The sequence below is a fragment of the Pipistrellus hanaki genome, assembly GCF_964339955.1.
Source record: "Pipistrellus hanaki genome assembly, chromosome: 2".
Lineage (NCBI taxonomy): Eukaryota > Metazoa > Chordata > Mammalia > Chiroptera > Vespertilionidae > Pipistrellus > Pipistrellus hanaki.
In genome coordinates this window covers 178173742-178193860 of record NC_140504.1, presented here as the reverse complement: position 1 = coordinate 178193860, position 20119 = coordinate 178173742, and the positions used below count along the sequence as shown (strand labels likewise).

The 20119-nt window shown below is 39.0% G+C and overlaps 1 protein-coding gene across 1 annotated transcript in view; it reads left to right on the top strand.

Moving 5' to 3' along the window:
• Nucleotides 1–20119, top strand: part of THRAP3 (thyroid hormone receptor associated protein 3) — a 41251-nt gene that overhangs the window by 2303 nt on the left and 18829 nt on the right. Inside the window, exons 2-3 of the mRNA XM_084871936.1 lie at nucleotides 6915–7022; nucleotides 18924–19094. Coding sequence (XP_084728062.1) covers nucleotides 18958–19094 — 137 coding nt within the window. The 5' untranslated portion in view covers nucleotides 6915–7022; nucleotides 18924–18957. The remainder of the gene's footprint in view (nucleotides 1–6914; nucleotides 7023–18923; nucleotides 19095–20119) is intronic.

Here is a 20119-nt window from a genome sequence, read left to right as displayed (position 1 = left end):
CCCAGGTGGCAACTGGATCCCCAGTAGGAGGCGTGCAGAAGGCAGCCAATTGATGTTCATCTCATTGATGTTTCTCAAATAAATAAATAAAAAACAACATTGTATTCACAGGTTTCTTTTAAAAAATGTATTTTAGAGAGGAAGGAAAAGAGAAACATTTATCAGTTGCCTCCCACACGCACCCCAACGGGAGGATGGAACCAGAAACCTGGGTATGTGCTTTGACCCAGAAGGAACCCACCCCTATTTTGGTGTACAAGAGGATACTCCAACCAACTGAGCCACTGGGCCAGGACAGATTTATTCTTATTTAGCATTCCCTGTAGCTTGCAGTAGAGCACATTTTAGTCAAATAATAGATTATTTGGGAATGTTTATCACTGATTTCATAAGACATTAACAGTAGAATGGTGGTTGTGGGTGATTACTGTTCAGTGGGTATGTAGTTTCTGTTTGGGAATATGAAAGTATTCTGGAGATAGATGATGGTAATGGTTGTGTAAATGTGAATATACTTCATGCCACTGAACTAAACTATTCACTTAAAAATGGCTAAATGGCCCTGGCCGGTGTGGCTCAGTTGGTTGAAGCATGGTCCCAGGCGCCAGAAGGTTTCCTGGTCAGGGCATATGCCTAAATTTCAGGTTCAGTCCCCAGTTGGGGCACATGGGAGGCATCCAATTGATGTTTCTTTCTCCCTTCCCCTCTTAAACATGTCCTCGAGAGAGGGTTAAAAATATGTTTAAACTGGTAAATTTTGTGTTAGGTATACATGATGATAGTAAAAAAGAAACCATAATTCATTTGTCATTCAACGAACATGTATCTAGACGCTGGGAATACAAAAAGGAATTTGATGTGATAATTACTACCAATATTAGCATAGTAATATTTCAGGACCAATAGTTTTCTAGGAAGTAGAGGCTTAAGTTGTAGGCAAATGGTGGTAGCTTATAAAAGTTTTGTAATGTGATTAAAAAGATGATAAATTCTGGGAAGATAGCTGTGTTAGGGTTTTAGATAAGATAGTCTTTTCCTCTGGTGGGTGACTAGGACTCAAATGAGTTGTTATTTGGTACTGAGTGTCTCCGCATTGTGTGAGAGCATGATTTAAAAAATCAGTCTAGCCGAAACCGGTTTGGCTCAGTGGTAGAGCGTCAGTCTGCGGACTGAAAGGTCCCGGGTTCGATTCCAGTCAAGGGCATGTACCTTGGATCCGGGCACATCCCCGGTAGGGGGTGTGCAAGAGGCAACTGGTCGATGTTTCTCTTTCATCGATGTTTCTAGCTCTCTATCTCTCTCCCTTCCTCTCTGTAAAAAATCAATAAAATATATTTAAAAAAATCATCAGCCTAAGTAGAAACTGTGTCATATGCACAGATGGCATGTTGATCCTTCTCATGTAAACTGAGAACCTGTGGCACAGAATAATGGTATCTTTTAGGAGGCAGACTCATTTAGCCCGCAGCCAAATATAGACTTGTGTTTATTACCAGAGTATATTGCTTAAGAGGTTTTGAAGATGTAGTAAGCATCATATATTCTGATTCTGTCATAAAACCAAATTCTGAATTGTCAAAGAGAAAGAAGGTAATTGTTTAAGTGACCATACGACTGGCTACCCCTACCAGCTGGTTAAAGTCTTTGTCCTTTTTTTTTTTTTTTTTTTTTTTTAATTGATTTCAGAGTGGAAGGGAAAGGGAGAGAGAGAAACATAAATGATGAGAGAGAATCACTGCTTCCAACTGCAAGGCCTCCACTGGGGATGGAGCCCGCAACCAGGGCATGTGCCTTGACTGGGAATCGATCTGTGACCTGGTTCATAGGTCTATGCTCAAGCACAGCTGGGTGAAGTCTTTGTCTTTTAACTCATTTTGACATTGCCTGATTGATACTATAATGTTTATGAAATACTTAATGTGCTAAGCTCGTTTTCAAGAACATTACATACATGTTAATTTATTCAATTTTCATAGCAATCCTGTGTAGTAGGAACCAGTTTTACATAAGAGGAAACAGATAGTGAGATTTATATATTTATTTATTTTTTAAAATATATTTTATTGATTTTTTTTTACAGAGAGGAAGAGAGAGGGACAGAGTTAGAAACATCAATGAGAGAGATAGATCGACCAGCTGCCTCCTGCACACCCCCCACTGGGGATGTGCCCGCAACCAATGTACATGCCCCTAACCAGAATCGAACCGGGACCTTTCTTTTTTTTTTTTTTTTTTTTAATATATATTTTATTGATTTTTCACAGAGAGGAAGAGAGAGGGATAGAGAGCTAGAAACATCGATGAGAGAGAATCATCGACCGGCTGCCTCTTGCACGCCCCCTACCGGGGATGTGCCCGCAACCAAGGTACATGCCCTTGACCAGAATCGAACCCGGGACCTTTCAGTCCGCAGACCGACGCTCTACCTCTGAGCCAAACCGGTTTCAGCGAGATAGTGAGATTTAATTAAGTAGTTCAAACCTGGGTTCTCAAATCTTTCCCATCTTTTTCTTTTTAAATATATTTTTTATTGATTTTTTACAGAGAGAAAGGGAGAGGGATAGAGAGTTAGAAACATCCGATGAGAGAGAAACACTGATCAGCTGCCTCTTGCACACCTCCCACCGGGAATGTGCCGGCAACCAAGGCACATGCCCTTGACCAGAATCGAACCTGGGACTCCCCAGCCCTCAGGCCACTGAGCCAAACTGGTTAGGGCCTGAGGATATTTTTAAATTGAGTATTAGAGAGAGTGGAAGGGATATATAGAGAGAAACATCGTTCTGAGAGAGACACATTGATTGCTTTCCTTCCACAAGGGCCTGCTCTGGGCCTGGGATTGAACTTGGAACCCTTCAGTCCATGGGCTGATGTATCCACTGTGCCAAGCCACCAGCTAGGGTGACGATTAGCACGATTTAAAAACTTAAATGAAGGGGCTGTCAAGAGTGCTGAAGTTGCTATAAGGGTGTGAAAATACTCAGGAAACAAGGATCTTAGGCAATTGAGAAAGGAGTCATTTGGGAGTCTGCAATGGATTATTTCATTTTACATTATTTCTAATGGGAAAAAATGACTCAGTTTTTGAACAATTGCTTCTTGAATAGCCTTCCAAAGTGAATTAAGTTTGAGAACCAAGATTTCACTGTATCAGCATGAAAGTGTTGTTGGGTCGAGAACTGAAGTTTTGTTTCACAACAGAGACATTCTTTCCGTGAACAACTTGGTCAAGATGGGAGAAGTTTGAGAGGTTTGACTGTACTCATGTGAATGCTGAAGTCTATACCAACAGTTTACACATCTATGAAAATGTCTTCTTACAAAGAGAGGCATTGCCAAAAATTAATATTAATTCATGAGCATATGATTTTTTGAGTATGATTTTAGTATAGTATATTCATCTATAGAATTCTGTTAGATTCTTGATATTTGCCTTTTAGCATGTCATACTGCAAGCTGGCCATTTCCAATCGAAGATTAAAGTTGCACAGTTAGATGGATTTTGAAATACAAAGATTTCCTTTATATTTGCATTGAAGTTGGAAATATTCTGGAACTGTAGTTTGAACTAAAAATATGTTTGCTTCAAATTTGTGTGGTAATGGAGATCTCATTGCTTGTTTTAACATTTGATAGCACAGGAGTGAATAAAGTAACTTGATATTACTTGTGATTTTAAAAGGGTGTTTAAACAGTGTTAAATTTATTTGCTGCAATATGTATTTTCCAAAGAAGTGCTATTTTGCCTTGTAATTTTCTTTTTTTTAAATTAATATATTTTATTGATTTTGTACGGAAAGGAAGGGAGAGAGATAGAGAGAAACATTGATGAGAGAGAGTCATCGATCAGCTGCCTCTTGCACACCCCCTACTGGGGATATGCCCGCAACCAAGGTACATGCCCTTGACCGGAATCAAACCCGGGACCTTTCAGTCCTCAAGCCGACGCTCTATCCATTGAGCCAAACCGGTTTCGGCTAATTTTCTTTTTTAAAAATATGTTTAAAAAAAATTGATTTCAGAGAGGGATGGGAGAGCGAGAGAGATAAAAACATCAATGATAAAGAATCATTGATTGGCTGCCTCCTGCATGTTTCACACTGGGGATTGAACCTGCAACATGGGTATGTACCCTTGACCGGAATTGAACCTGGGACTCTTCAGTCCTCAGGCCCACACGCTCTATCCACTGAGCTAAACCAGCTAGGGCTTGCTTCGTAATTTTCAATTGAATGAATTTACAGACATCAAATCTGCAGCTTAAGCTAATTTCCATAGTCATTCAATATTCAATAATAGTGTTTAAGGGCCTTTTTTTGTTCAGACAAATTTTAGATTTAGCCCAGAGCTAAAAAAAAAATCACAAAATTTTACTGCTGTTGAGCCAATCGAACTGCTCTTTGGTAGAGCAGCTTAGGACTTACTCTTATTGATTGATGATGGTAAAGTCTACAAAATTGAATTGAGAGAGAATGAGTCACTCTTGACAAAACTGGCTCAATATAGGATAGCTTAAAATTTTTTTTGCAGAGTACCTGCTAACAGAAATAGTACAGAATAACCATATGCTTTAAATACTGTGCATTTTAACAAGCTTTGTAAATTTGTCTAAGCCCTCTCCACACATTTTTATCATCATCATTTCTGACACATTTTAGCAGATTTCAGTTCAAGTTGTATTGCATTAGTATTCTCTCTATTTATTTATTTTTTTAGTATATGTATATTATTGATTTCAGAGAGGAAGGGAGAGAGAGAGAGAGATCAGTAGTGAGAATCTGCCTCCTGCACAGCCCTTACTGGGGATCGATCCCACAACCCGGGCATATGCCATTGACCGGAATCAAACCCAGGACCTTTCAGTCCACAGGCTGATGCTCTTCCACTTAGCAAATCTGGCTAGGGCTCTCAACTTTGGAAAAATTCTTGCCTGTTGTTCCACACAGACTCTTCATGGAGGCTAATTCTTGTCACCTAAAACTCAGGTCTCCAATAGAACAACTGAGCAGTATAAAAAATATCTTTCTAATCATCAAGAAGAGTCAGAGAACACCACTCAAAATCATTTGTCTTTTTTTCTTTTTAAACAAATGCCTAATTTTGGAACAGTTTCAGATAATCCGAAAATAGTATATGTATACCACGTGTGCATTTCCCCTGTTAACAGCAGATAGAGGCCGAGAAGTATACTTATGACTATCCAAATGACACAGGCAGGACAGGTTGGGGTGGTGGTGCATCAACACTGCGGTGGCAGAGATGACTCAGGGCTTCAGGTGTCTCCTTTTACAGAAGGGCCAGAGCCTCATTAGTATCTCTATCCATTGGGACAGTGGGAAATTGAAGACTTGTTGGGATGATAACGTTCTTGTCAATATCCAAGAAGAGGTTAATAAGAAAGAAACATGATGGGATACTAAAATGGACTGTGTGTGTGGTTAGAATTTTAAGGATGGGTGAATTGGAATAGTTCCTTAATTCAGTGAGTTGTAGAGTAAGCAGTTCTCAGTCCTATAACTGTCATCAGGATTTCCCTCAAACTGATGTGAATCCCTGTGCCTCTGCAGTTAGAAATAAGGAAAGAGGTTTTGGATACTGTAACCTAGGATGAATTCTACGAATAAGCTGCAAGAATATATGCAAAAGAAAAAAATATATATGCTAAAGTATTTTGAATAAGTTTTTGAAAGTACTGTATTTTTACTGTTTACCAAGTAAGTAAAATATACATCAACATTATCACTAATTTGGTAACAGGCTGACTGAGTAATAATTTCATCTGTATAGAACAGTTTTATCCTGTTTTAAGATAGGTTTTTGTTGCCTCTTTGTAATGTAAATGACCTGGTTACCTTTGGTATAGGTCAAGAGTTTATTGCTTGGGTTATCAGCAGGTGTATCACTTTTAGGAAAATAGGCATATTAACTGATAGAATGAGATGAGTGTAAGGAGAGACATGTCTAGGATAACACAGGGAAGCAGTACCTAACCCAGCCTGGGTAAGCCAGGGACAGCTGGCTGGGGGAGGAGACCCTCATATGAATGGGTTTGGAAGAGGCTTTCTAAGCTGAGGGTTCCACATATACCAAGAGACCATTCTTTATAAGAAAACACATCACATTCTTCCTGGCTAAATAGGCAAGGGTTCAGCTATATGTAAGCTACAGGTTTCAGAAAAAGCTAAGTTGGGTATCTTTGAGTGAATACTAAGTGAAAAAAAAACTAATGTACATGCCCATCAAGCCTGCATCTTTAGATGTTTTGAATTGCGGTGCCTTCCTACTTTATAGTAACGTGAATGAATGATAAAGCTTTAATAAGCTAGGAGTGAGGACATTAACTACATACATGAGCTTGTTGATCTTGGATTTCTTGTTTTAGATAACTCCCTATATAGCTTTGACGTATGTCCATGTTTGTAATGTTTAGATCTGGGAATAAACAACTGGATCAGAAAGGTCTTTTTTGTGTGTTTGAGGGATGAAGATAGGGAGTTATTTTAATTTGAAATGTATTTATTAAATTTAGCACACCTCAGTTAAGTATTTTTGTTTCAAATATCTATTCTGAAGTAATTTTCCAGGTTGAATTATGGAGTGTGTGAATTAATTAGTCTTGCATAATGCAAATTGTAACACCTGAAATGTTGCCAATGAAAATATCAAGTTATAGGAGGAAGGTTTTGGCTTTCTGTACTGTATCCTTAGTGGAAGATGTTGAATGGGTTAAAACCTGTATGAGAGGGAGACAGGCAGACAGAGACTCTCGGGCTAGTCAGTATACTTAGAGTGAAGCCATTGTTCACTTGGAATGAAATTCAGGGCTACAATAGAATTTTTGCTTATAGATTTCAAGATGCAATCTGCAAGGATTATGTAGCTATTTTATCACTGCTTATTTCCTCTCATTCCAGAATCATATCCTGACTTTGTACATTGGAGAAGCCAGCAGCATTGCCGTGTTTGTTTGAGGAAGTGTCTGTCTGGAATTCCATTGCAAGTCGAATTATTGTTCATATAAGGTAAATGCATGGTGGTAAAAGGAACTAGTAACTTCACTGACTTCTAAAGCCAGTCTTATATCATTTAAGAGTTGTATATTCGTAAGAGTCCTTAATAGGACTTTATTAAGCAGTGTTTGCCAGTTTAACCAACTGAAATAAGGTGGTAAAGTAGCTAGTTGTCTAGCTACTTTGATTCCTTTCTAAATTGTAGAATCAGCATGTGCCCTGATAAGGGAATTGAATATTGACCTTTCAGTGCATGGGAGGACGCTCAACCAACAGCTTAGCAATTACTTTTTTTTTTTTAATATACATATATATTTTATTGATTTCAGAGAGGAAAGGAGAGAGAGAGAAATATCAGTGATGAGAGAGAATCATCCACTGGCTTCCTCCTGCATGCCCCATAATGGGGATCTAGCCTGCAACCCCAGTATGTGCCCTGACTGAACAGTAGTTACTTACTTTTTTTTTTTTTTTTTAATTCTTTATTTTTGAAAGGAATACATATGTCTCCCCCCCTTGGCCTCTCCTAGCCCATGCAGTTACTTTTTAATTTTAACTTTTCAGTTCTTTATGCATTTATTCATTTGGAAATATTGAAGAAAGGTCATCTATAAACTTGATGTATGTAATTATGGTTAATGTTTTGGTGCATCCTCTTTTCATGCATATGGTACTTGGATATGTGTGTGTTTAATCAAGATTGGGATTGCACTGTCCGGGAATTGAACCTGCAACCTTTTTTGTGTATAGGATGATGCTCCAGCTGCACAAGCAACCTGGCCAGGGCCAAGTTTTCATGTTTAAGTGACTGATGGCATTTCATCATTGATGTGCTGTATAATTTTAACTAGTTCTTTTTGGTAGATATTTAAGCTTCTCTATCATTTTCCCCTGTTTTAGATAACTATGTGGTGGATATAAATAAATTCATGTATACAGGGAAGGCAAAAGAAGGTTTATAGTTGTTTTTTTTTTTTAATATATTTTATTGATTTTTTTACAGAGAGGAAGGGAGAGGGATAGAGAGTTAGAAATGCCAATGAGAGAATCATCAATCAGCTGCCTCTTGCACACCCCCTACTTGGGGATGTGCCCGCAACCAATGTACATGCCCTTGACCGGAATTGAACCCGGTACCCTTCAGTCTGCAGACCGACGCTCTATCCACTGAGCCAAACAGGTTTCGGCAAAGGTTTATAGTTTTGAGCAAGCATGTCAAACTCAAAGGCAAACCCAGGCCAAATAAGATTTAAGTTCATGTGGGCTGCAAAACAAAAGCTTCAATTTTCATAGAAATGTAGGCTTAGCCGAAACCGGTTTGTCTCATGGTAGAGCGGCCGTCTGCGGACTGAAGGGTTCCAGGTTCGATTCCGGTCAAGGGCATGTACATTGGTTGCGGGCATATCCCCAGTAGGGGGTGTGCAAGAGGCAGCTGATCGATGACTCTCTCTCATCGATGTTTCTGACTCTCTATCCCTCTCTCTTCCTCTCTGTGAAAAGTCAATAAAATATATTTTAAAAAAAAGAAAAAGAAATGTAGGTTTATTTCAGTAGAGAGATGCTGAATACAAAGGTCTGAAATAAAAGAGTAATTATTAACATAAAATAATAGAACATTTTAATAAAAACTAATATTCTTTTTAAAAATATTTTTTTTAATGTTTTTTACAGAGAGGAAGGGAGAGGGATAGAGAGTTAGAAACATCAATGTCAGAGAAACATTGATCAGCCGCCTCCTGCACATCTCCTACTGGAGATGTGCACAAAACCAAGGTACATGCCCTTGACCGGAATTGAACCTGGGACCCTTCAGTTCGCAGGCTCATGCTCTATCCACTGAGCCAAACCAAAGCAATTGGTAATATTTTTTCTTGAACAATTACTTACTGGACACTGAATAACTACACAAATTAATATGCATAACACAAATAAACTTATTTTTCTTGTTCTCTGAAAGCAAAATATTTCCTGTTGCCCACACCAAACAAGTCAGTTCAAGACTAATGACGTGGAAATTGGCTGCTAAAATATTCACTGGTGATATTAGTGGAGAGACATGGTATGCCTGTGCTCAAGGGAAATGAACGCAACATGACTATAGTAATCAGTCATTAACAAATGTTGTAGTTCGTTATTAATAACTAGAGGCTTGGTGTGTGAATTTATGCATGGGTTGGGTCCTGAAAGGGATGTGGGGGGCTGCTAGGATGCCCTTGCTGGCCCGGGATCTGGATCTGGATCCATCCTGCTGACATTGCTCCAGTTGTCAGGAGCCACCTGGCGGCCACTTTTATTAATTAATTTATTATTATTTTTTAAAATATATTTTTATTGATTTCAGAGAGAAAGGGAGAGAGATAGAAACATCAGTGATGAGAGAGAATCTCTGTGTGGTCAAAGATCCTGCCCCTATGTGGACACAAGATGGCCAGCAGGGGAGGGCAGTTGGCAGAGACCAGGTCTGCAAGGGAGGGCAGTTGGAGGTGATCAACCCTGCAGGGGAGGGCAGTTAGGGTTGCACACAGGCTGGCAAGGGAGCAGTTAGACATCAATCAGGCTGGCATGGGACTGGTTAGGGGGTGAGCAGGCTGGCAGGCAGAAGTGGTTAGGGGCACTCAGGAAGGCAGGAAGGCGAGCAGTTGGGAGTCCGCAGTCCTGCATTATGAGAGGGATGTCCCAGATTGGAGAGGGTGCAGGCTGGGCTGAGGGACATCCCCCCTCAGCCCGTGCATGAATTTCTTGCATCGGGCCTCTAGTTTAAAAATAAAGATTAGGAAGACCATTACATAGGAAATAAGTTAATATAATACTGGGTTTTAACCACTTAAGGTTAAATATAATACTGGGTTTTAACCACTTAAGGTTTGTCTTTCAAGCTGCTTTTGTTTTTTGATTCAATTAGTAGATACTTGAGCACTTGTTACTATGCTTGTTCTCTGAGTGAGACAGTACCTCTGTTCTTAGAAACTTGCTTTCTAGTTTGGGGAGGCAGGGAAGATACTTTCAGATTTTCCTAGATGCTAGGAAAGAAATAGGCCCACAAGATAATCAACAGCAACCTGAGGGGCCATTCAGTTGGAAGACATTCATCACAATATCCCCAGTGCAAGTAACTTGTATCCTCTGAGAATTTGCTCAATGGAGGTCTGCTTTGCTCAGGATCTATGCAATTAAACTCACATCATTGGAGAAATAAAATGAACTGCATAGCAGAGTCAGCAGTTTAAATCTATGTGCACTCCAAGACAATCATTATTTGCTCTCATTATTAATGTTTGTCTCTTTCACTGTCCCTCTCTGAAATCAACAGAAATCTGTTTTAAAAAAATAGAAACGCGAAGTCATCAATTCAAATCCAATAGCAAGTATGTGAACTTAAAAAAAAAAAACTTACAAAAAAAATAAATAAATCTATGTGCACTCCAGACCCTTCTCTCCAATATCTCTAGGGAAGTGTCTATTTCCTAAGGTAACTTATATGCATATATTTTTTAAAAGGAACAAAACTGAATCATTCATATATATCCCTATGTTACATATTTAAATCAAGTTCTACCAAATTCCATATAATTCAATATCTAATTATTTGTTGTTTAAAATTTTATTTTAGAGAGGAAGAGAGAAACATTGATTTGTTGTCCCACTTATTTATGCATTCATTTGTTGATATTTGTATGTGCCCTTACTAGGGATCAAACCTGCTACCTTGGCATATCGGGATGACACTAGCAAACTGAACTACCTGGCTAGGGCTAATTCAGTTTTTAAAGTTTGAGTATTTTAGTACTAAGCCGCATAATTTTTTTAGTGCTAGAGATATATAGTTGTTGATTCTGTTTTCCTTTTACACAGGAGAGGGTAATCTGAGAAAGGCATGAAACAATAAACATGTTTAATATTTCACCTGAGCTCTCCTCCCTTGCCCCTCCTCCCCAGCTACCTAGATGCTTACAGAGCACAAATTGGGCCCACTGCTTTGTCTATAATCCTTTATGAATAGTGAATTTCTTTCTTGGTTAATTTGTGCACCTAATTTTTCTTTATTTTAGTCATTTGTGTCTTCACTACAAGATTTCTAAGGGAACTAAGATAGCCAAAACTGTCTTGAAAAAGGAGGAAGTTGGAGAACCCACACTTTCTGATTTAAAAAAAAAAAAAAAAGCTGACAAGTGTTGGGGGATGTAGAGAATTAGGAACCTTGTATAGCTGCATGGGAATAATAGTCTGGCAGTTCCTCACAAAGTTAGGCGTAGAGTTACCATATGAGTGAGCAGTACCACACCCAGGTATGTACCCAAGAGGGAAAAACATCTCTGCACAAAAACATGTACATGAATGTTTATAGCAGCATTATGCATAATAGCAAAAAAAAATGGCAACAATCCCAATGCCCATCAGCTGATAAATGAATAAAGTGGGTTATATTGTGGTATGAAAAAGGAATGTTCTGATAACATGCTACAACATGGATGAATCTTGAGAACATGCTAAGTGAAAGAGGCCAGTCACAAAACCCCCGAGGTATCAGGCATAGGCAAATACGTAAAGACATGGTTGCCTAGCACTGGGGGAGGATGGTGTGCATGGAAACCAGGTTTACTATTTTAATTTTTCACACTATTTTTCTGCTCTTTTCTGATTTATCTTGAGAGCAATGCAGCACTGAAAAGCCTGGTATCATAGGCAAGCAAGAACCATTTTATTACCCTTGTGGTTATGTTCATGTTTCTTGTTATTAGTCTCTTGTTACACAATGCTCTTTGTTCTCTACAATTGGCTGTAGCATACTTAGTTTAGGCTCTAAAATTTCTTCTCTAGCAGAAACATCCCTTCTATCTTTGGCAAGGGATGTGTTTTGCACTTAAAGTTCTCAAACATTTCAGGCAGAGCCTGTTTTCAATTTTTGCGCATGTTATGAGTTACAAGTTAGGGGTTAGGGAAGAGAGATATTGGCTGCTTTAGTTAGCATCTGAACTCTCCTGGTTCAAGATAGTTATGCTTCTGAGATTGATTTTTATTTATTTTTATTTAAAAAAAAATATATTTTATTGATTTTTTTACAGAGAGGAAGGGAGAGGGATAGAAAGTTAGAAACATCAATCAGCTGCCTCCTGCACACCCCCTACTGGGGATGTGCCCGCAACCAAGGTACATGCCCTTGACCAGAATCGAACCTGGGTCCCTTGAGTCCGCAGACCGACACTCTACCCATTGAGCCAAACTGGTTAGGGCTGATTTTTATTTTTAACTGATAAAATTCACAAGAGACTGATGGGTGGGGTATACCATAGGGGTAGCCCATAAGGTAATGGCTTCTCTGCCATAATGTCTATGTATGAATTCTGAACTTAACCAGCTGTAGAACTTTGAGGCAAGTTAACAACTCTCAATCCCATTTCCTCTTTTGTAGAACAGGTACAGAACATAGTACTTAATGAAGTTTGTGTATATAAATGATATAATGCTGATGATATGTAGCTCCTTGTCTGTCACATCTTAATGTTAGAATTATTATTGACCAAGTGTCAGGGAATCAATTTCCAATGAAAATTCAAAGTCACCCAGACGACTTTCCAGGTGATGCCGGGACTGTGAAGGAAGTCCAGGTCCCAAGTGCCAGAGGGAAGCCAGTGCCAGCAGCCGGGAGGAAGAAGGGCCTACTTTTGCATGAATTTCATACATCGGGCCTCTAGTCTTTTTTTTTTTTTTTTTTTTTTTTTAATCAATCTTTATTGTTCATATTATTACAAAGGTTCCTCATTTCTTCCCCCTTCCACCAGGTTTCCCCCCTCCCCATCCCCATTGTCCTCATCCAGAGGTGCAGTTTATGTTCAGTCTCTTCCTCCCTCCCTTTCCCCGATAGTAAATCCCTTTTCAGATAGTAGATCAGTTACTTAGCATTTTCTCATATCAATAATACCTCCACATGCCCAATGATACATTTCACACACAAGACATTTCCAAATAGGTCAACCAGCCTCATCCAGGCCCCACCCAAGGTCTAGTCCAGGGGTCTTCAAACTACGGCCCGCGGGCCACATGTGGCCCGCAGAGGAGTCTCATCCGGCCCGCCAGGTTTTTTGGGCAGTGAGCGCAGCCGAGGTGTTACAGTAGGAATTAGTAGTTCATATAGTCCGGCCCTCCAGCTCTCTGAGGGACCGTGATCTGGCCCCCACTTTAAAAAGTTTGAGGACCCCTGGTAGTCTTTCTATAAAAATAAATAGGTAGCCCAGCTGGGTGTGGTCAGTGGTTAAACATCGACTCAGGAACCAAAAGGTCACTGGTTTGATTCCTGGTCAGGGTACATGCCTGGGTGTGGGCTCAATCCTCTGTGGCATGCATTCATGAGGCAGCCAATCAATGTTTTTCTCTCCTTGATGTTTATGTTTCTATCCTCCCTTCCTTACTCTAGAGTCAATAAAAACTTTTTTTTTTTAAATTGCAGTTAGGTATTTTCTGAGAACTTTTAGAATATGAGCCTAATATTTAGGTATTGAAGGATACTTGTGTAGTTTCTATAACCTAGCCAGTTAGGCTGCTACAGTTGGAACTCCTGGGTGGTCAATTCAGAGGTTTTATTTGGCATTAACTTAGTTTTAGGAACCCAGTGTCCTACCAGTATAACCCACAGGGTTCCAAACATGGGGCAAACTGTAGTAAATACTCCTAAAATGTTTGTTCTGGTGAATTCAGCAGACATCTACCATGTGCCAAGCACAATGCTGGCATAACACTAGGGACACTAAGAAGAAACTTAATCTGGAGTGAGAGGGGAGAGGAGTAATTTAATTCTTATATTTGAGGGTTTTGATTTAGAGAAACTTCTTTGACTTTCTCTGCCAATATTCCTTTTACTTGTTGAAAAATAATATCTGTGTTTTTAGTGATATTAAAGCCAAGTAATTATATATCGTAGTACCTCTGTTGTGTTTTGTTGTAAGTAAAATGCATCTGTTCTCCCAAGAGCTATGTTCTTTCAAGGACCCTTGATGTGCTTAGTAATTAGACAAGTGGTTTAGGTGGAGAGGGCTGGTCTTTGAAAGGTGATGGGTTGGGAAACTCCTCTCAGGTGGCTCTGCAGAATAGTTTGAAAACGAGCCCTTGCTCCAAGTGACTAAATTGAATCTGAAATGATTTCAATATGCTACACTTGGGTTTTAAATAAAAAAGGTGAGGGATAAAACAACAGTTGTATAAATATAAGATGGAGGAGAAGGACATCTTGCAGCTGAAGAAGGGTTTATGAAAAAGGACTTCAGGGTTTAGTGACTTAGAGCTCACTTTGAGTCAACATGTAGTGTGGCTGCCAGAAAGAAAAATCTAAAGTTTACGGTATTTAAGAGGACATATGCAAATTGACCATCACTCTGTCACAAAGATGGCAGCACCCATAGCCACAAGATGGTGGTTCACAGTTCCCTCAGCCCCACGAGAGTCCCCCAGTCCTTTCAGCCCCAATCCTCTGTGGCATGCATTCATGAGGCAGCCAATCATGAATGTGGAGGGGAGTGGGGGGAGGGGAGGTGTACTGTGCAGCCGGACCTGCCCTCAGCCCCCCAGCTGCCCAGGGCCGCCAGCTGAGGCTTTGCTCTGTTGGCAGTGGCGGCAGCAGAGGTGTGATGGGGGTGTTGCCTTCCTCTGATCGCTGGGGTCACCTTCCACCCCTGAGGGCTCCCAGACTGTGAGTGGGGGCAGGCCAGGCTGAGGGACACCCCCTACACACACTCCTACATGAATTTTCATGCATTGGGCCTCTAGTAGTTCTATATTAGGTCACATTTTGAGAATCACATTAAGTGTATCCTAATGAAAGAGAACAAACAAATTGATTCCATGGAGAAGAGGGTAATAATGTGAGAGATGAAACCATTACATCTGAAGAATGTTGGAAAGTTGAGGATATTTGGATAATAACAGGCCCTTAATGGTGAGTTCAGGAACTAGTTCTTATTATATTTCTGCATCCTAACATAATAAATAGTAAGTATTGATATTATTATCAATGGATATTAATTATAGATCATTCCTATCAAATAGATAGTATTGGTTACTTGGTGGATTCTTTCATAATCCTGATGTAGGAACATAGCTATCTTATTTTAAGTGTGAGAATCTTTTTGTCCAAAATAGTGTTTGAGGAGACATGTTTTTACCCCAAGCACATATAGCCATGAGCTGTCATATGCCATAGTTCTGTAGGGACTGCACTTTTTCATAATATTCTAAATGAAACAGCATGGTCAGCCAGGAAGAAGCAAACATCATTGTTGAAGAAGCAAAAACTTTTAGGGGAAATGATAGTTCGAACGGAAACTAAATAACACGTACTTGTAACATATAAGAGGTACTAAATTGATTTCCAAGGTAGTATTTGTTTACCTCACTTCCCATTATATTTTTAGAGCACCAACAATGAAGAAATGTTAGAAATAGAAAAAGCTGTATGTATATGAAGTTTGTAGGTCTTCAAAATAGAATTGAGAGTTGTTTCATCCAAAGTTATTCCACGAATACTCAAGGTATAGTGATGTTTTTACTGTTAGTTTCAATTCACATGAAAGAAGTTCCAGGAGTAGGATTGGGGATGGTATCACAGTATTGCCACTCTTCAGTATATTTGTCAATTCTAGTAAGTTTAATATATGTAGATGTGTTAACTTTGGCTCTGTATGTTTTTAATTGGCAACTTTTTCTCTGAATGAGAATGAGCTGCTTAATTTTCTAATTTCTGGTGGTTGTAATGAGTGTTTTCTTTTTAACTAACTGTTGCCTGTTCTTTTTCTTCTAAAGTCTGATATTGTCCACCTGTTGTGTAAATGATCTAAAAGGATTTTTATTTCTGGCCCAAGCTAAAATTGAAGGTTGGGCAGAGATGTTGCTAGGCAAGACTATCCCTAAACTTGTAACAGAAGAAAGCCATTCAGTAAGAGTGAACCCAGAGAGAAAATCCCAAAATATGCTGAAGGCCAACTAGCAAAACAAAATGTATTTTCAATATTCAGTTTCTATAAATTGTTCGTGTGCATCTCTACTTCCTATCCCCAAGTAACTTATTCCTCTACCCTGGCTTTGTATAACGATACTGTTGCCAAAAGTCAGTTCCAAATTGAAGTATCTTTGACCTTGGTAGAGTACATAACAGTTTGATCCTTTGGCAGGATCTAGACTGTAGGTCTTTGGTGTCCTCTTTATGCAATCTCTTACTCATCACCCTTTGTCTCTGGCTTTCTGGCACTTTGTCAGACCTCTAAATTATGACTGTGAGATTATGATTATTTCCTATGAACTGGAGTTATAGTAGCTTCCTGGACTTTTGCCTTTCCAGAAGTTACTAAAATTATGAATGTAGTAATTAGAACCAAATATGATCTTTCAGTTTGCCTAACTCTTGCCCCTTTACCAGATCCTAAACTTGGTAAGAGCAGAGAAAAGACTTAGATCTATGAATGACTTTTGTGTGCCAGACATTGCTCTACAGAGATGGAATAATAGTGGATGAAAACACTGGCTTTAAAACAAAAACAAAAAACCAGTACTGGTTTGAAGCCTGGTTGGCTGGATTTAAATCTGTAAAATGGGACATCATAATGCCCTCTTTGTGCCTTGGCTGGTATTGCTCAATGGTTAGAGTGCCGGCCCATGAACCAAAATATTCTCAGGTTCAATTCCCTGTCAAGGGCACGTGGTTTGCAGGGATGCAACTAGACAATGTGTGTCTCTCACACTGATGTTTTTCTCTCTCACTCTCCCTCCCTCCTCTTCTCTCCTTCCCTTCTACTCTCTAAAAATCAATGGGCCCTAGCTGGTTTGGTTTAGTGGATAGAGCATCAGCCTGTTGACTGAAGAGTCCTGGGTTCAATTCTGGTGAAGGGCACATGCCTGGATTACAGGCTTGATCCCCAGTGAGGGCGTGCAGGAGACAGCTTATCCATGACTTTCATCATTGATGTTTCTATCTCTCCCTCTTTCTTCCTCTCTGAAATCAATAACAATATAATAAATAAATACATAAATAAGTAATAAAATCAGCCGGGACCGGTTTGGCTTAGTGGATAGAGCGTCGGCCTGCGGACTGAAAGGTCCCGGGTTCGATTCCGGGCAAGGGCATGTACTTTGGTTGCGGGCACATCCCCAGTAGGGGGTGTGCAAGAGGCAGCAAACATCTCATCGATGTTTCTAACTCTCTATCCCCCTCTCTTCCTCTCTGTGAAAAATCAATAAAATAAATTAAAAAAAACAACAATAAAATCAATGGGGAAAATATCCTCTAATTTGTTAACAAATATAATAAAGAGCTAATACGCTAATTAGACCGAATGGCAGAACGACCTTCCGGACAAAGCCAGGGCTGTAAGGGCCTATGCTTGCATGAATTTTGTGCATTGGGCCTCTAGAAGTTCATAAATAGCAGAAATAAAACCAGTGAATTACCAAAGCAGTTATTAGTAAAAGTTTATTGAACACACACCAAAAACACAGTTCGTAAGCTGGGAGAACTCAAACCGAAACATGGAGGGAGGCTCAGGTCTATGTTATTATAAAACAGCTTATTATATAGTGAGAAAGCAGTGACTATGATTCGCAGTGTTTGACTATAATAATAGAATGTTCAGTGATACTTCCTATTAACCTTGGGAAACAGTTTGGTTTTTGTTTGTGATTTTCCAGAGGCATAAGCAAGAAATGCACCTGTCAAGATAGACTTGCAAAATAAGCTATATTAAGCTTTATTTGTTTGACTGAACTGGTTTTGTCTGCTTAGAGAAATTTCAAAGCTGGTCTCCCCTTTGTTTTTTATTTTAACACTTCTGGGCATGAAGTATATAAGAAAGATGAGATTTCTGCTGGTGGAAAGCTTACCTTCTCGTTGGGTAAAGATAGAAAACAAAAAAGTAAGCAAGATATTTTTCAAATACTGAATTGAGTTCTCAGAAGGAAAAAAAAACAACCAAGGAATATGGGATTAGATCCTATAGAATGACTGGTGGCAACTTTTGATTGGGTGGCCAGGGCAAAACCTCTGAGCAGATAGCTTTTGAGCTGAGATCTGAATAACAAAATATGTGAGTAGGGGAGGGTGAAATATTTATTATTATTTTTCCCTTAGAAGCTGGGAGTAGCATCACTTAGAAGCTTTTGCTAAGCATTGAGGTGGCAAGGTGTGATGGAAAAAGCCCTGGCATTTTGGCCTGGTTTGGCTCTTTACTAGCTTTGTGATCTTTGACAGATCCCTTATTCTTCCTGGTCTTTGGTAGACACATGCTTTAGCACTGCAATGTTATGCTACTTGGAAGATGCCCAAAGTTCTAGTAGGATATAAAGAGAATAAGTGAGTTAGCTTGACAGTGCACTTTACTGACCAAACCCAGTAGTCAGGGCAACTTTGAAGTTCTCTATTCATTCCTGTAGAGGAGAAAGAAAAGGAAAAAGATAATTTTGGGGTGTGTGTGTGTGTGTGTGTTTTAATGAGAGAAAACAACCATAAAAAAAGGTGCTACTAACTAGCTAGAAGAAAATAATGGATCTTCGCTTTATAAATTACTTTAGTCCCATGTATATGGATTAATATCCTGTATTTTTATAAGATACAGTACTTACATGTTGTGGTATTAAAATATTTGAACTTTTAAAACCTTTTCCTTGTAGATAAATATAATATATGTCAGGTTTTCCATCTGCTGTTGTGGCTTGGGTCTGTTTGGATTTTACTGCTTAAACCACAAATTCTTGAGGAAAGTGGAGAGAGAGAGAGAGAGAGAGAGAGAGAGAGAGAGAGAGAGAGAGAGAGAGAGAGAGAAGGAGAACGAACACACCAGTTATTTCATCTGCATTAAAAAACAAACAAACCTGTTCCTAAGAGAAGTTCAGGTTTGCAAAGGCACTCATTTATTTGAATCTCTTTTGTTACATTAGGTGTCATTGAAAAGTGACTGATCCTTCTTCAAAGATGTCAAAAACAAACAAATCCAAGTCTGGATCTCGTTCTTCTCGCTCAAGATCTGCATCAAGATCTCGTTCTCGGTCATTTTCGAAGTCTCGATCCCGAAGTCGATCAGTCTCTCGTTCCAGGAAGCGAAGGCTGAGGTAAACGAGTGTGATTGTCTTTTGAGATAATCATTGTATCAGGCCAGATGGGTTTTTGAAGATCTTTTGTTAGATTCTTTCTGTGAATGTCAGATGGTGGTGGTGGGGTGGGGAGGGGGCAGGGTTTGCTTGAGTGAAGGGAAGTTGAGCTGTAAGTAATTTCAGGTTTCTTTAAATGCTACAAATCTAAATCAGCTCCTCTTGCCATATTGTTTGCCTAATTCCTTTTCTCCTCTGCCAGAACACATACTATTTCTCATCTACTTTGGAAGAAAGAGCATTTTATATTTATTTGAGCTGCTTACTTTAAATCTCTACATCTGATGATTTTTCATTGAACTGATTTTGGAGTCTTGGAACAAAGTTTATTTTCATCGTGAAAGAAAAGATAGCTAAGATGATTAATAGTATGATCAACATGCAAGGAAAAGAAGCCTTAACTCACTAAATAGACCTTAAAAAACGGATCAGGAGTCATTTGTATACACTGATGTGCCAATTACTAATAAACTGTATCTTTTTAGTAAATACATCTTAAACCTAATCTAAAAATAACTATGTAGACATCACCTGATCTTACTAAATGTGCAAGTAATTCTTTCAAATTTATTACCAATATTCTTTAGTTCATTCAGTTTTCACACCTTTGAGTGGGATTTCCCTATTTCAGTTATATCCTGAAATGGGATGCTAAACTTCCGGCATCTTTTCCGCTTAATGTGTTGTGAATTGGGTTTTTCAGACTTTAAAACGGTTTTAGTTTTCTTTTGTGAATAGATACAAGTTTCAGTAGATACAAGTTTCTGTATGTGCATTAGGAAAATACTGATGTATTTAAACCAAAAGGAGGATTTTTGCACAATTACATTTTTTTCAGAATTACATTAGGCAAGGAGATAATTTATCAGTTTTTCCACTTGGGACTCTTGCTGTCATTTCTGATAAGTCTTTATAATCCTTTTCTTTTAAATGAATTGATTATGAAATTTAAAATAAACCTCAGGAAAAAGTGCTATTAAAAGCTT